This window comes from Sesamum indicum, linkage group LG1, assembly GCF_000512975.1.
Source record: "Sesamum indicum cultivar Zhongzhi No. 13 linkage group LG1, S_indicum_v1.0, whole genome shotgun sequence".
NCBI lineage: Eukaryota > Viridiplantae > Streptophyta > Magnoliopsida > Lamiales > Pedaliaceae > Sesamum > Sesamum indicum.
In genome coordinates this window covers 16,238,248-16,255,503 of record NC_026145.1, presented here as the reverse complement: position 1 = coordinate 16,255,503, position 17,256 = coordinate 16,238,248, and the positions used below count along the sequence as shown (strand labels likewise).

The 17,256-nt window shown below is 35.1% G+C and overlaps 1 protein-coding gene across 5 annotated transcripts; it reads left to right on the top strand.

The window, feature by feature from the left end:
- On the top strand, positions 719-15,827 carry LOC105169914 (dol-P-Man:Man(7)GlcNAc(2)-PP-Dol alpha-1,6-mannosyltransferase). 5 transcript variants are annotated; one of them, XM_011090470.2, is made up of 21 exons: positions 719-808; positions 901-986; positions 1,512-1,553; positions 1,654-1,699; positions 2,653-2,739; positions 4,085-4,140; positions 4,574-4,691; positions 7,105-7,163; positions 7,783-7,854; positions 8,346-8,409; positions 8,500-8,603; positions 9,675-9,746; positions 10,198-10,284; positions 10,373-10,440; positions 11,449-11,517; positions 11,589-11,671; positions 12,371-12,470; positions 14,236-14,301; positions 14,617-14,710; positions 14,783-14,877; positions 15,399-15,827. In XM_011090470.2, the coding sequence occupies exons 1-20, from the start codon at positions 775-777 to the stop codon at positions 14,858-14,860; spliced, it is 1,485 nt and encodes a 494-aa protein (XP_011088772.1). In that variant the 5' UTR covers positions 719-774; the 3' UTR covers positions 14,861-14,877; positions 15,399-15,827. The 5 variants fall into 5 exon arrangements, 4 of the variants coding, with proteins under 4 accessions (XP_011088772.1, XP_020550132.1, XP_011088778.1 ...); XM_020694467.1 differs by having other exon boundaries at positions 728-808; positions 897-986; XR_002287226.1 differs by lacking the exons at positions 14,783-14,877; positions 15,399-15,827 and adding an exon at positions 14,116-14,157 and having other exon boundaries at positions 14,617-14,678.

Here is a 17,256-nt window from a genome sequence, read left to right as displayed (position 1 = left end):
CATAACCACGTTAACTCAGAAGATCAGCCCTCCCCTCGCCCCAAGAACCCAATTCTCGAACACATTCTCCTCCTCCGATTCAATGAGAAAGATTAGCTATTTTGGCAACATGTTGCATATTATTAATATGGGTGAATATCAATTTACCCGCAGTGATATTGAAAATGAGCATATTACCCTCCTATAAAAAAAATATAACAATTTACTTTCCCTTACTTTTTAAAATGAAGTAATTTACCTCTTTATACAGTGAGGTAAATTGCTTCATTTTAAAAAATATAGGGAAGTAATTGTTGTATTTTAACAAATATAGGGATGTAAATCGCTATTTAGTTTTTCATAAGGGGATAGTTTTATACCATAAAAAAGAAAATATGTCTCTCCTTTTTAAGGCCAATAATGATATTTAGTTTCTCATGGTGACATACAATTATATTAATATCGATTCAAAAGTTTCCCAATGAATTCTTCATATTATATCTTTGTTGTTTTACTTTCAAAGTTTGTTTATTTCTTTTACAGGCCATTCACAAACAGTGGTTAAAGTGTCTATTTTTAGATTTGAGAGGGGTAGTGTGTCATATAAATATAACTGAAGGGGGACAATGCTAATTTGAAGAGTTGAAGGGGCTAAACGTAATTTAAATACGGTAACTTTGCGGTACGATTTGAATTAACCGGATAAGTTGGGGGTGATTGTAAAAAGCGTGTCCCACTCATCAGTCATGCCATCTTCACCACCATATTCTGGATTCGCACTCCGTAGCGACGAGAATGGCTCTCAATTCCAAATTCATGCAACTTTATGGTACGACGATTCAGAGCAACCTTAATCACGTTTCAGTTCTGGCTGTTTACTTAAATTGCTAATGAATTTGCTTGCGAATGGTTTGCAATAAGGTTATGATCTGTTGTTGGGTTCGATTGCCGCTTTTTATGTGTTCATGGCACCTTACACAAAGGTCGAAGAAAGCTTCAATGTTCAGGTGCGATGTAATTCGCGGATATTTGTTTTTATTTCAGGGTTCTTGGGGTTTTGGGTTTTTCAACGCTTCTTTTCTTGGAAATATCTTCTTGATTTTCTTTTCGGGATTTTCAGAATTTTTGTTTTTTCAAGAATATGTTCGATGAAATATTTGGTTGAACCTGTTCTCGGGTTTTCAGGATTTTGGGTTTTGGTTTACTTTTTTCTTGGAAATATTTGGATTTCTTCTATTTTTTTGGTCTTGATGAAAACTGAGAAATGGCCAAGAATTTTAAAGTTGTTATGTAATTCGCGGATTATTTGTTTTTATTTTTGGGGTTTTGGGTTTTTCAAAACTTCTTTTCTTGATCTCTTATCGGATCAACAATGTGTTCGGTCAAATATTTGTTTGATTTTTGTTTTCGGGTTTTTGAGGATTTTGGGTTTCTTTACTTTTTTCTCGGATATAAGTGGTTTCTTTTATTTGTTTGGTCTTGATGAAAATTGAGGACCAAGAATCTTAAAGATGTGTGCTTCTATCGTTTAGGCAATGCACGACATATTATATCATCGGCATCAGATAGAGAAGGTAAAACTAGATCTTTTGCTTGGTTACAAAAATTTACTGTTTTGGTGGAGTATTCTATTAATTTTTGTTTGTCTGTGTTTGTTTTTGTGGGCCATGTCAGTATGATCACTTGGAATTTCCTGGAGTTGTTCCTCGTACATTTATAGGTATGGTTTCTTAGGACTCCAATGGTAACATGCATTGTTCCTGATTAGATGTAGTGTAAAGGTGCTCCATCAGTTGCCTGCTTAGTTAAATTCTGTTCGATTAACTTCAAGACTTTGATTACCCCAGGCATCTCGCCCATTTACTGTTGTTAATGTTGAGTTCATATCTCAGCTGGGGAACGTTCGTGGGGAATCCTTTGGATTACTATACATGAGTTTCATGGAAAAACACCTGAATTACGAGAAGCTACATACCGTAATGAATTTCATCACAGTGATAGAAATTAGGTTTAGACGGCACACAATTTGCTGCGACTTTCTGAACCATAGGCAACTCCTAGATGGTCGCACTACTTAACACTCTCTTGAGCCACTTATCCTCCCAAAAATTGTACCCATCATTTTAGACAGTAATTCTGATATACCCTCTGCTATCAAGACAGTGGAACACTCACTAGGACATAGTGAATATTTGACTTGCAAATATAATCCCTTCAAGCAAATGGCTGTCCTTTCCCCTCTATTGTGTCGTTGGTTTCAAAATTCCTTTATCTATTAGATTTTTAAAAAATGCGTTTGCGTGTAATGACTTTCTCTTAGGTTCCTTTATCTATTTGACTTTTTAACAAATGCATTTGTGTGTAAATGACTTTCTCTTATCTTGTGCGGTGTAGTTTCTGGCCCATACCAGTTCTAGCGTTTGGTTCAGACTCAAATTGACTATAATTTAATGTTCCCCCTCAGGATCTGGGCCCTGTCAATTGGAGATCTAGAAGGGGGCTCCTCAAGATTCTTGAAATTGATCACTGCAATGTTTTACTTTTTGCCGCTTCTTGCATAGAAGTTCCTGGTTATGAGGAAGCCTAACCTTCGTATTTAGAAATAATATAGGGACGTTAGTGTCACCCAGTGAGGTTATGATTCTTCTAGCATAACAACTACTTTTTGTACAGGTGCCCTGTTCGTATCAATTTTAGCCTCTCCATTTGTCCTAGCAGCAAGTTTATTACACTTGCCAAAAATATACAGCCTTTACGCAGGTAATACCTTATCCTGTGGCATGTGCCTTTCTTTATGTTTTATTTAATTGATACTACACTTCTTTGCCAAGATATTACCTGGGAACATGAGATGTTATTATTCTCCTTTTTCTTTATAGGTTTGTGCATTGCGACATGTTGTATGTATTTTTTTTTTTGTATCTTTCAGATCTTTGTAGGTTCACTTATGGTGTGTACTGAAGTACTTTAGTTCCAATGACCGTTTAAAAAAAGACAATGTCTTTGTAGGTGCTTATTTTCACTCTGAATTGTGCTTGTCGCACCTGATTCATTTACTTTTTCCAATGGACCTTTGGGTGACTGGCGAGGGATTTACTTTATGCAAACATAACCTGTTGGAAGAATGTGGGCATGCTAATATTGGGTCATAAAGGCAGAAACTGGTTTCACAAAGCATTCCGCTTTTAATGTAGAGCCGTAGAGGCATAATACCATTTGATTGAATTTTGCACATGTGATAGAATACTGGATTTATCTTCTGTTTACTCAGGAAACATATAGGAAAAGTTTCTAATCTTAAGACAATCGATTTTAGTAATTATCACGAGTGAACGGTTGAAGAATTATCTGGCTGATTGGGTTATTCTGTTGTATACTATCTTCACTGAATTGATTATTATGATACTTCACTTAATTCATGGTAACTCTATACTAACCAATTAAGGATCCATATGCTTCATTGTGGATTCTAGGCAAAAATAGAAACATCCGAGTCTTTCCAGGACCAAACTTTAAATGAACTCGGTTGTGAGACACATTAAGATTTATTATTAAGTCCCCAAGATAAAATGATAAAAATGGAATGGTGGGGGTCAATTTTTCAAACTTCTCAGATGAAAAATTGCAATTCAATTGCACTAATCAAATAATTGGAATTGCTATGACGAGAGTCTCTGGCCAAAACATTATAAATATTAGATCTAGGCTTGTATCATCGTAAATTGTGCATCACAAACCAAAAAGCCGATATTGTTAAATAGAAAATTTCCTCATTTATCCTCGAAACATATTCCCTACATATTTGTTTTATTAATTTCTATGTTACTGGTAAAAGTGAAATCATTTAGTACTTTGGTCGAGCTAGGGCGTAATGTTCACTTCTTTCCACGGTTGAACAATTTTCAACCCCTAAAATAATTTTATTTACCATTTTCTGGCTCCCAGATTTTTGTTACGCCCTTTCTACTTTTTTGGATCACTCGGTGTCTTAAATGAGTGAGCATGATGGATTGATCACATTAACCAGTTCTATCTTCTGATCTTTCTGCATCCATTTCTTGTCTGTATTACTATGCCGATTCACATTATCTGTATTTTTGGCCAGTTCGTTTGGTGTTAGGTTGCATTATCCTGTCTACACTGCGCCTCTTCCGCATTCAGGTATAAGTTGAAATGAATTTTCATCACTCCTCTGTTCTTATTATCTCATACGTTATTAGTTAATTGCACTTATAGAGCGTACGATGTGATTGTTATTGCTGTGATAAGGTATTTACCATGTCAACATGTGATGCAATTTACTACTTGATACCCTCAAAAGATGTTTATGCCAGAAAGAAGTGATTCCATCAATTCATCAGATGTTGGTGTTTTACTGCATTTTATGAGTTTTTATACTCATAGTCTTTCAGAAAGCTGCATCCGTTATTCTACTATTTTGATATGTCTGAGGACATTTTTGCTATGAATTAGATCTCTGATGCTGGGATTCCAGTTATGCTCTTTCTTGCAGAGTTTCCTGATCTTCTGAATCACTTCTGTTCTCATTGGGTACGGTAGTTACTGATGCAAAGTTACCTCTAAACTTTTGCAGATCCGGAAAAATTTTGGTTCTCAGGTTGAAGTGTTTTTTGTAATATTGACTGCTCTTCAGTTTCACATGCTGTTCTACTGCACACGCCCCCTTCCTAACATATTGGCGTTTGGTCTAGGTAATATTACCTTCATTGGCCCATTTTTAAGAAAACAATTGTGCTTGTAGAAATATTTGGCACTGTTGAGCAATCTAAAGAACCAAATATGAAGTCTTGAGTTGCTGTAGAGAGGCAGGCACATAGAATTTGGAATCAGTTACATAATCATTTAGTTATCTTTGATTCATGCTATGGAATGTTATTTTTAAAGGAGACTTTAGGTAAACATCTGTGTTGGTTAAAAGGATGGTCCAGAATATGTCTCTTTTAAATAGCATTACTTTTTGTTATTCCCAGCTACAATTGCATTTTCCTTGTGTAATAATACAAGAGAGGGGAAAAAAAAAAGAGAAAAGGAAAAAGAAAAGAAAACTGTACTTTTGTCTTGAAATTTTGCAACCTTTCATAAAACTCCAAAGGTGAGATCACATTTAGTGGTGCCTCTCCTATTTTTTAGAAGACTACTGTACAAATATACTACCTTGTGAAGGCAAGTAAAATTGCGAACTTACCATTATGATGAGGAATGAGAAATAATAGGATAGAATTAAGAAATTAGTTATTTAGGAAACTGATGGTTATTTTGTTCAATATGATCCAAAGTCTTGTACGGTTACCCATTCCAAATTCTCTTCTTCATCGCCAAGAAAGATTGTGTTTTACCGCTTGTTACTCAGCGAAGCACCCTTGGTTGAAAAACTGCGATCCTAGTTGTGGGTGTCTGGTAATGAAGAAGATTTTGTTGTGGACCTCACAGATATGATTCACAAGTGGGTTTCAATTAGTTGGCCCAAGAACTTAGTCCGGCGGGATTGCAATGGCCGCAATTTTGATTTTGTTTGGTTAAAGAATTTTGGTAAAGGATTCAACTTCCCTCCCGAAATTGTTCTAATATTTTTTTTTCCTTGGTATTTAGTAAATTGCTTGGGACCTCATCTGGTTTCTCTTAACTTTTTAGACAAAATTAAAAAAAAGGTATCTTGTTTTGATCCCCTTAGTTCTTGAGTAGTTAATCTGGCTCCACCTGTGGTGTATCCTACAATTATGATTTTTATGATCATTAGACTTCAAATACTTCTTAACCTGGTTATATGAGTTAAGAGGATTTTATAATGGTAAACATGTCGGAATATGAGTGCCTCATGTTTGCCAAATCTATCTTTTCTGGTAGAGCTGAATGATGTTGGTGTCAATTGAATATGATCTTTGAAGAACAGCAGTTTACTCATATGTATGACAGGGAGGATTGAGGTATAGATATGTCCCTAAATTATTCTAGTTCAATTGCTCTCTCAATCGTTAAGTCTCAAGCAACAATTCTGAGGTTTGCTTATTCCATGTAGAAAACTAATGTCATTCTTGACTTGGATAATTGGATTATTTAGGCGAGAATGGAATTTATATACTCTTGGTACTTGGTAGTTTGAAGTTAGGAGTCAAGATGAGCTTCCTAGGTCTTGTTTTTATACTTAGATGAGACCTACAAATCTGATTTGGACCTAGCTGCTTTTACAATTAAAATTTTTATGTTAAAATAAACATCTTTGAGATTGCAAAGCATGTACCTGCCTTTTAAATTGTCAAACCAGCTTTGTAAGGTTCATGTAAAGAGTATAGATGGACATGGGAAGGTCTTTGAGTTTTAAATGCAGATTACAATAAACTCATAGACCGCATAATATCACGGGCATTTGCATTGAGCAAATACTCAGCAACATTCAAAGTCTTGGTTGATATTTGCTGATTGAGATTGCAACATTAAATGAAATATCTTTGGGAAACATATTTATAACTTAACTAACCTTTCATATCATACCAATGAGTGATAGGGGTGCACCGCAAATCATAGATCATTCCAACTTGACTACCATAGTGTCTGCCTCCTCCAGCAATTTGCTATTAGCAACACATGTATTCCAAACCAGGCATACATGGTATTAAAATCATCATTCTGACTGAAGCAGCCAACTTAGACCAAAATCCACATCAACAAAAATAACTATTAGTTGCTTCCTAAATAATTAATTTCCTGAGAATGTATTCCTATTCAGCTTGTTCTGAACTTAATCTATTTAAGAGATTATTTTAATTGTTATTATTACTAAGTAGAATCAGTATCTGGATATGCTTGTCTAAGTTGACTTTGATTCCAAGGATTTATTTTACTTCTTTGGTTGTGATTTTTTATTATATGAAACCTACACATGATGGATGAACTCTCAATTAGGAGGAACACTTAATTGACGATGGAAAACTCTCATTAGGAGGACCACTTAATTGATGAACTCAATTTTGTCTTCGGGGATTGCAATTTGTTTCTCTCCAGTTTTATAGTTCTCATTCAAAATAGAACTTTGACATTTTTTAATGTCTTAACATAAAAATCGTTCTGGGGCAGTATTTGTGGCTCATCTTACTTGGTTGTTTGCAGTTAACTTGGCGTATGATTATTGGTTTAAGGGAAGTTTTTATGCAGCATTAAACTATTTGGTATGTTTGACCATATTCTTACAAGTTCACAAATTTTTTTGGATACTTTGCAAGTGTGTTATTGATATTTAGCATTGAAGTAGCTTGCCGTTTCTCGCTTTTATCTGCGATCTTTTAATCCCTGCAGGTCATGTTTCTGTTCAATTAACCAAGATATAGTTCATATACCTTCTCACCTACAATGCTTTTGTGTTATTCACCCAGCTTTTGGATTAATAGGCTATGTAACCTATTTAGCAGTAGCTTTTCGTTGATCTGTAGGCAACCTTATCTGTGCTCACTTATGCTCGTTGAGTTCATAGATTTTCTGGTCTGGGTAGGTACTTCTGATTTTAGACTTCAAATATTAACGTTCTTTAACTTCCAGGAGCTAGTAAACAACTCTGGTTGTTCCTGAAGCAGTTCTGTGGAATACATAGATCCCTTTTGTGCTTTATGTCATAGCTGGTTTTGTCCTTTTCTGCTTATTTCCCTCTTCCTCGGATCTCCAGTTCTCTTAAGCACTTTCAATCAGAAAGGGAAAAAACAATAATGTGGATAAACATGATTCATAAAATGAAACATCCTTGCATCTTTATCATTTTCTGGTCTGACTGAATGGTTTGTGTTAAATGGGCAGATTTTTGCTACCATCGTTTTCAGATGTGACATCTTGTTACTTGTTTCACCTTTGGGCCTGGAGCTACTGCTGGTATGCTTACTAATTGTGTGGAGATATACTTTTCTTTGTCCATTATGTTTTTTCTCTCTGTTGCGCGCTCTTAATAGTGGCTGCATTGTCTTGTCTGGCTAGTTCGGGCAATGAAAGTCTCATATTTCTGCATTATCTTTTGTTTGACAAGATCCTTTTTTGCCGTCAATTATTAAAGAGCTGGATAGTTAATCTGATGTATCTTTATGCTAAATTACCATTTACATTACTCATATTTTTTCTGCAGCAGCATTACAAGACTAAGACAAGTTCTAAGAAATAGTTATTTTTGCAGAGTTGTTTTAGCTATTTTAGGTTGGATGAGCTTGGGTAAATTACCTAAATATTAGCTATTGGCATTACTGTGTTCTTGGGTGATTTCTTATCCATGAGGAAGCTGTTATTCTTGGTATCTGTCTGTCTATGAAATGCTATACTAGCCCAATGGTGTAGTTGTTTCTCTAACTCTGTCTTGAATTGATGACCTGCAGTCTAGGTCAATTTCATTACGAAAAGCTATATTATCCTGCCTAGTAACTGCTTTGTTTTGCATAGGTTTGTACTTGAACCTACTGTTTCTGCATCTGTTATGTCTCCAGATACCATTGTGACAATGAGGTCAACTATTACAATCATGAATTGCAGGTCTGACAATTCTGGTGGATTCAGTCCTATGGAGGAAGTTGTTGTGGCCTGAACTGGAAGTTTTTTGGTTCAACTCAGTCTTGAATCGGAGTTCTGAATGGGGTGTATCCTTTGAAAAACTTTTTATCTTTTAACATGAATCACTGGCAGAATATTGAATGTTTGTCTAGAATCGATAGAGTCTCTGCAGGCTCAGTTTGTCTTTTTCCGGTTCATTGCTTCTTATAAGATGGGACTTTTATATGTTGTAACACAATTAAAATTCATGCATGGTTGTAAGCTTGGTTTTGTTTGCGTATATCCATGTTAATCATCAACCAGAACTTGACGCCTGCTTATTTTGTCTCTTGAGATTATAGTTGATTGCCTGAGTTTGTACCTCTAATGTGCTTTAGCTTGGTCGATTCCTCAATATCTTGTTCATTGACAAAAAGATCGTAGCTGGGTTCAGACAAAGCATTCTGTGTCATGTCTGTGCTTCCTGTCACATATGTAAGGGCGATGGATCTTGATTCAAATTTTTGAAACTTGAGGCAGTAGTTTGGTTAAAAGTGATACTCGTTGTTTATGATGTCATGAATATGCTAACTTATGTTTAATAACATCATTATTTTGCACCTTTTATGCATAGTTGTTGGATGAGTTTTGGCAAGAGGTGCTTGGGAATAGATGCGAGTCAAATTTCAGATGACAAAATGGCATCTGCAACCTTATAGCTTCCTATATTTGTGACATTTAGATTGTCTTAAGCTCGTGTAAAACAGGATCTCGTCAGATCATCACATTCACAAGGAACGTTGGATTTTCGGTGTTGCTGGTTTTGAACTCCTAGCTAGTGTACATAGGGTTTGATCTATTCCTGAGAGAGGGGACATAAATGCTCTGGGACAAACCAGCTCTAGGACCAATATCAAAACTGCTGACTTGCTGGCTGAGGTCATAAGGATCCACTACGGCTGGTTGTTGCTTGTTAATATGCCAATTCTACCGCTAGTCATAGGAAATATGATCTAAGAAGCAAAAGAAAAACATCCCTTTTCTTTGTTTGACTTCACATGTTACATAAAAAGTTATTGTTCTTTAGATAGTTAGATGATTGTTATGTGTTACTTCTTTATTCTTTTAGTATGTAGTTTAAGAAGTTTATTTGTTCTTCCTTAATATCATTTCCTCAGACACATTCATTTCTCTGGTACTTCACATCAGCACTTCCCCGTTCCTTGCTGGCAGCATATCCGCTCTTTCTGGTGAGTGTAAGATTTTATTATCCTGGTGCGTAATTTCTGTGTAAAGTCTTGGACTAGTGGTGCCTTTGAAATTATATATGTCAAACAGCACACCTGGAGTGTACCTCTGATTTGAAGAAAGTGCATCTCAACTTTTTTAGGGTTTTTTGCTTGTAAAAAAATTGTTTTGCTTCCTATCTCTAAATTTCGGTTCAAACTTATGGACTATACCATATAACAGACAAAGTGCAATCCCGCTTTTGTGTTATTGAACTTCCTGGTGTCTTTAAATGCTAATTTACAGTAATTTGATTTGATTTGTCAAGGAAACTACCTGTGAGTTAAGAAGCTTTGTAAGTAAAAGTTCTAATGGAACAGACAATCCTACTTGATGGACTTACTTTCTTGCAAAACATAAAATTGCTGGATTTTTTGTTTTGCCCAAGTTTGATGTGGTATATTTTTGTTGCAGCTTGGTGTTTTACTTGACAGAAGGATTCGGTTCTATGTTATTCCTGTTTTATCATTTGTTTTGCTTTATTCAAAACTTCCACATAAGGTATGCCCTTCAGAGTCTGCAGTCAGGCAACATTTCACCTCTTTTGAACTCTTTTGACAGTTTTTTGGTGATAATTTTCCTGCTGCAGGAACTCCGTTTCATTATTAGCTCTCTTCCTATCTTCAATTTATCAGCTGCAATCGCTGCTAGCAGAATGTAGGTGGCTTCTTTTAATCAATATTGAAAAACTTACTATTCAGGGAGTATCTTTATATTGTTGCTAACACATCTGTTGATTTTGATGCCAGTATCTATCTTAGGGAGTTTCATATTTTTACCTCTGTAACCTGAACTGAGCAATGTAGCGAGTGAGTGGATTCAGATGATGCATGAAAACCCTTGGAAATATCAAGTTTGATTTCTCAAGACAAACACATTTTAATTAATCTACATTAATTTACTTGCACGGACACATTCTAATGAATATTCGTCTCTTTTACTTGAACATGTTATCATTCAGTAAGGAAGTTAAGTTAATATGCCTATTTCATGTAAAAAGACGACATTGACTTTTTCTATTTGAATCAACAGTTTTTCCGCTTTTCATTCTCATCATATCAAGCATATAGGCTTGTCAGTCTTGAAACTTTTATGTCCCATCACCCTACCATTGTATATAAGAATCAAAATAAATCTAGTGTATGTTGTAGAGTGAGGACGGAAACAATTATGCTTAGCATATTTCTCTCCTTATCAATATTGATTGCTTTATGGCGTTCTTATATCCATTTAGTTGACTTCTTTTATTTAGTTATAGTCCTTCACCTGTTGCTTACCTGTATGTAGAATAAACTAGAGCGTATTAGATTTCCTTAGTCTTATAACTATTGTCATGTTGCTTCCTTATCCAATTTTAGCTGTATTATTTTGGTTTGTTCCTTCTGTTATTTGTATGATTTGGATTTGGTCAATTGGTATACCTCTAGAAACCTTGTAATTAAACACAAATTCATTGTCAATGAAGTAATTTATGAAACTTATTGTCTGTTTTTCAGAAGATTAGGCATGTTGATGTTTTTTGACTTTTTCTTTTCGTTTAGATGTCTTACAATTATCATTCTGTCTCTTCTGGTCTTTTTCCTTGAACATCCTTCGTCATATCTCATAAGTCTTGTTCTATGTCTAACTCATTTTGTTTGGTTTCTTTGTCTTCATTTTCTCCAGCTATAACAATAGGAAGAAGAGTTTCTGGAAATATCTTCATGTTGCCATGCTGGGGTTGTTCCTGATCAGGTTAAATGAAGTAATGTTTAGTTCTATTGTTTAAGCAACTAGCCTGTTTCTGCTGACTTCACATTATGTAGTCTAGGGTGTACGGTCTTGACATTTATGGCATCGTACGAGAACTATCCTAGCGGTCATGCCCTAAAAGCTTTGCATAAGATGGGTGAGCACTCTCTTCCCCCTCTGTTGCACACACTACCCTACCCACTACACAGAATTGGGTATTTGTTGGGAGCCCTTAACCGTACAGTATCTAAATGCTTTCTGCTTCTGTTGATATTTACTGTCACTCGCTAGTGCTTTCTTTAGCTTCAGTTTTGCTATTTGTATGGATATATACGTGGGGAGAAACTTAGGATCTTGATATTTGGTCACAAGAAACCCGTAACTGAAACTCTAGCCTGGATTATGAATATTGAGAATGGTGTCATCATAAAAATTTGTGATCTCCACTGAAATTTAGTTCAAACATTTAATTTTGATCTCAAAATAAAAGATAGTGAATTGCCCTGAAATCATATACACATGGTATTATGTATGGTAAACATCAGAAAGGCATGTGCAAGTGGTGAAATCAATTGCATAAGCCATAAAGGATTTCTGAGGATTAAAAGAAACTGATTTACGACAGAAGCCCTTAATCAATATAGAACTCATTAAAATGTGATTGGTTTCCAGACTGATTCAAATTAAATAATTTTCATTTTTGTTTCCCCTTTTAAACACAGTTGTGAACATTATTGGCCCCCTTTCGTTCTCTCTCATTCGCACACATAATTGAATGGATTTGGTTCGTTGGACATGAATCATAAGTGCTAGCCTAACAGCAAATATCTACAAGAACATGATATTGTTTTCACAGGGCATTTAACAAACAATTCAAAGGAAGTGTGGGTTCATATCGACACCTTCTCAGCAATGAATGGAATCTCGCGCTTCTGTGAAAATAATGAACCGTGGCGGTATGTTCAAAAGCATTCTTTTTGTGCTCCTTTTTCTTTTAAATATATGTTTATAGTTCAGTCTGACTGTTGAAATTTGAGGTGGGTCTATCTAAGAATTATACACTATGTTTGGATTTGTGTTTTGGCCCATTCCTGAGATGCGCTAAAACTAAAATCAATGTTTGGATTGATAAAAACACACCTTATTTTTTAGCCCAAAAAAGGGCAACATTTTTAAATTATTTTTGTTGGTCTATGAGTTCCAAAGCAAATGAGTTTTCTTTGTTTATTTTAATTATTTGTATTATATATATTTTATATCATATAATATATAATGTATGTTAAATCTAATTAATAATTATGTATAAGAAATTATTATTAAGTTATGAAACTAATGATTAAAAATGTTTAATATCAATGCTGGTGATAAAAAATATGTAAAAATTTTCTACCTCAATGAAATACTTTAACAATTTTGTATATTGAGGACAATATACCATACTACATACTTAATTCAATTTTTTTATTACTTCAATTATCTATTAAAATTTATCACTCTGAATATAAAGTCTAACGAATGAATTTTCAACACATTACTATAGTGCATTTAACTATTAATTAATTTTTGAACTTTCACTATTTAAATATTTGTACTCAAAATACCAATAATGCATACTTAATACAAAATATTTATTATTTGAATTTTATATATTATATTTTCAGTCCAAATATAAAGTCTAACAAAATTATTTTGGAGACAATACTACAATGCATTTAATTATTCATTAAATTTGTAATTATTATTTAAAATGTTAAAAAAAGTCCTCAACAAAGAAAATTATTTAACATACATATATATACTATATTTCACTAACAAATAAAATACTATATACACGCACACTTATATTAATAAATATATATAAAAAATACATGATTTGACAATCACCACTAACCTTTGTCTCCCAAATCCCAACATCAATCATACACCATTTATTTATATTATATTAAAATACGAATTCAAACATACTATTTATCTCAAATACATACTTATTTATCTCTGTTTTTCTCTGTTTTTCTCTCTCTATCTCCAAAACATCAAAACAAAATACTCAAAATACAAATCCAAACACCATCATAGTGTGTTAGATAGATTTTTCATATTTGGTAATCTAGAATGATAGATAGATTTTAGGATGATAGGTAGTTGTTTGAGTGATACTTGATTATTACTCTTCATTTATGTGAAATCTAGCGGACAAGTTTTTTCAATACTTCGTAGCACTTCATCTTTTTATGTGTCTAATTAAGACACTCTTGGGAATTCCCTATAGTGCACTGGTGGTTTAGAATCCTCTTTAGTTATAAATCAGCTCCAGCAACCTGTAAACTTTATCATCTCCTGTTCCTCTTCTCTTAAGTATGGTGGCAAAAGAACTTTTTGAAGCAGAATTTTTGTAGAAAAGGTTTGTTAGATTCTTTCAGTCTCTCCGTCTCTCACACACACATGTGAAGACATGGTGCACATTCATCTTTTTTCAGCTTCACTGATTTTGAAGTGTGTGGATATATTCCTTCTCTTCGCTCATCTTTCATGCTACCCTTTCTCTGCCAAAAAATCCCTAATTCTCCTACTGTCCGTCCTCTATTTTTGGACTTTTTTCAGGCTGCTGTCAGAAGGATATAAGAATGAAGTGTCTAACTGATGGTTTGACAAGAAAATATTCTGATGCCCTACTTGTTCTAAACTTCTCTCTGTTCATGATTTGACTATGCTGCGGTTCAGGTACTCAAAAGAAGAAGGGATTCTGTTGCAAGAATTTCAGGGTAGAAATTTTACTTACCTTTTGAGGTGAGTTTCCACGCTCTCTCTGTCATGATCTTGAAAGGTACTTTTACCCTTCAAATAAACATTTTCATATACAAACATATGTCCAAATCTGGGTCAAGTAAGTGATACTGGTATCTGTTAAATAACATGGCTATGCAATTTTTAGACAACTCGGATATGTTAAACTGGACACAGATTCTTTTCTTCAAGATTCTCTGATTATTCATGACATGATATAAGGATCTTAGTTTTTCCTTTTTGGATCAATTATTCATTTTGCTGTCACAACATAATAACAGAGCCGCCTTTCCCTTTTTGGGTTTGTTTGTATTGCAGCGAACATGCTCTCATCCATGGTTACAAGTGTCTATTTAGCACAAAGGGTTTTTCTGGGGCGCGTCTTCATGTTGGATTTCCCCCCATGTCACTGGTAAGTGGAGAAGCTTCCACCATCCTTCAGGATGGTCTAGCGTAGCATAACCATCTTCTTTATATACTACAGGTAAAAAGACCCAAGGTTTATGTCCATGGAAATGAGGCAAACGAGGAAGTAATCTATCGTACCTGGCCTGGATGCTAATTTTACTGATTGAAGAGGTAAAAGCTCAACCAAAATTGAAGTTGCTCTAAAAGAAAGACTATTGCTTCTGGAAAGCAGCAATCTGTTAGTTGCTAGTGATTACCTTGAATACTCCATAGGTCTTCAATATTTTATGGGCCTGCTGTTGCTAAGAACCACTTTTTGCTGAATTATGGAGGCTTCTGTGATTCTTACCTAATCTGAGTTGATAACTTTTAGAATTTCACATAACTAATGCCCCAATTGATTTGAGTCTTTCAACATTCTCTACTAAAAGTATTATTGACAGGAGGTATCAATATAACTATTAAAATAATAAATTACTGTAATTTTATTATGACGGAAACTATTTAGACTAGTTGCCTTTTAATAAAACTTCTTCTAAAGGCATGCACCCTTTTTAACCTCCTTCGAAAGCTAATAAAGGACAATATAGTTGCTGCATTTGTTCTACTACTACTTTGACATGCCTCATGTTCTAAAATTCTCCTTTAACTATATATTTACTAATTGTTTTGTTGCTCTTATGAATGGCTAGTCATAGCACCACCACCACACAACTCCACAACTTCACCTCCCTCTACCTCTCGGGACGACCTATCCATGGATCAACCTGCAGAAATCTTTACAGCTTCAGCTTGTCAAACCCTACAAATGTTTTCTAATTCTAGTGCCTTGGAATCAGCTGGAGTTAGAATCATCAGGAATCTCGGACAGTTTAGTCTAGGTTGTGCAACATTTATATGCACTGCCGCTTTCATTGTCCTTGTCTGGATTATCAATACTGTGTTTGGTTGTTGTAACAAAAAGTCATATTCCACTACTTTCTTTTTCTGTGTATGATCCCTGAGTTTTTTGCACTTGGCAAGACAATCAAGAAACGACTTCTGCTGTATCTTGTGCTTGTTTTCTTGTTTCTATTAATTAATTTGCCGATATTTTATGTTATAAAACGTTTGGTTTGTAATATTTTATAGTAATTTGTGATGCATATTTTTTTTATAACTTTACTAATTTTTTAAGCACTGCATAACATATCTGCTTCCTACTGTTTGATAATATCAAGATTCGTCATGATTGATGTGGAACAATACCCTCCGATATTATCGTCGATACTGCGACGTTGGACCATACTAATAACAGCAAGAATGGCTTCTGCCCTCCTACTGATGAAACCCACAAAGAGTTTGAATTTCTTCAATTTCTTCATCATATTGACAAGAGTATTACTGGTAGTTTCTACAGGCAAAGAAGAGCTCTCTAGCCCAATGAATGAAGTAATTAATTGATCAAGGGACAATATTTCTTTAAATTGGGTTGAAATCTCTCCTCTCTACCCAGTAAACTTCAATTGCTCCTTCCCTGTCATGTCTACGTACTCTAACTTAGACAAACCAGACATAACTCCTGCAGGAATGGCTTCTAGTTTAAGGTTGAACGATAGATCTAAATGGCAAATGTGGAGATCTCTGTCCCGCTGCAAACAAGTACTTGCCCAATGTTTCAAGACTCGAGCAATTCACTAAGACCACAGCTCGAAGCTCAACAAGTCGATCTAAACAAGGTGCAAAGACTTGATAGAGTAGCCGCTTAAATTCAAGACTTTTAGGGACATAAACGCTGCTAGGAATAGGTCTGGAATCTCCTCCAGCTCCTTATTCCATTGTAGGAGCAAGGTTGATACTGTTGGACATTCTCTGATTGCATTAGGTAACTCCCTAATTTGATTATTCATAAATGAAACTCTCTTGTACGACTTGGATGAAAGCTCATCCTCTCTTACTTGGTGGATACCAATTCCTGACCTAACAAGGGATTTGCACTCTTTTTCCAATGAAGATGAAATCCGTACAGAAACATCACGAATGACGTCGTGTATCTTCACGGCTGACTGATTGTCCTGCTCCAATAAGCTACAGTCATGGAGAATTTCAATTATAGTCATTCCTCGGTGCATCACTTACTCAATATTGTGGTGCTCCTCAAGCAAACCTTCGACTAACCAATACATAACAAGCTTATCTGCATCAATCTTGAAGTCCTCTGGGAACAAGCAGCAAATAGAAAACAAGATTTAATGCATTGGTTGGGCAGTACGTCGTAACTCCACTTGATAGGATTATAAACTTTTATCCTCCATCCTACCTCTGATTCCAGAGCTCAATCGTTATCCGCCCCCTTAAGGACGCCTCGACAACATCGATTGCTAAGGGTAGTCCAGCGCATTCCTTTGTCATAGCCCTTGCGATTGGCTCCACATCTCCCAAAATGGAGGCTTTGGCCTCTCGGCCAGATTAACCTGTTGACTTCTTCTCCTTCTTTTTCTTCTAAACCTCTTACCGAAAAAGTTCTTAGTGAATTTGAGGGAACCTTAGTTGTGGATCTCAGTGATCGGA

Bases quoted from the DNA above. Each gene is read 5' to 3' on its own strand.
- LOC105169914 (XM_011090470.2), top strand. From the start codon at position 775: ATGGCTCTCAATTCCAAATTCATGCAACTTTATG. The intron at 1,700-2,652 runs GTATGGTTTCTT...CTTTTTGTACAG, and splicing joins TGTTCCTCGTACATTTATAG to GTGCCCTGTTCGTATCAATT. The intron at 10,285-10,372 runs GTATGCCCTTCA...TTCCTGCTGCAG, and splicing joins ATTCAAAACTTCCACATAAG to GAACTCCGTTTCATTATTAG.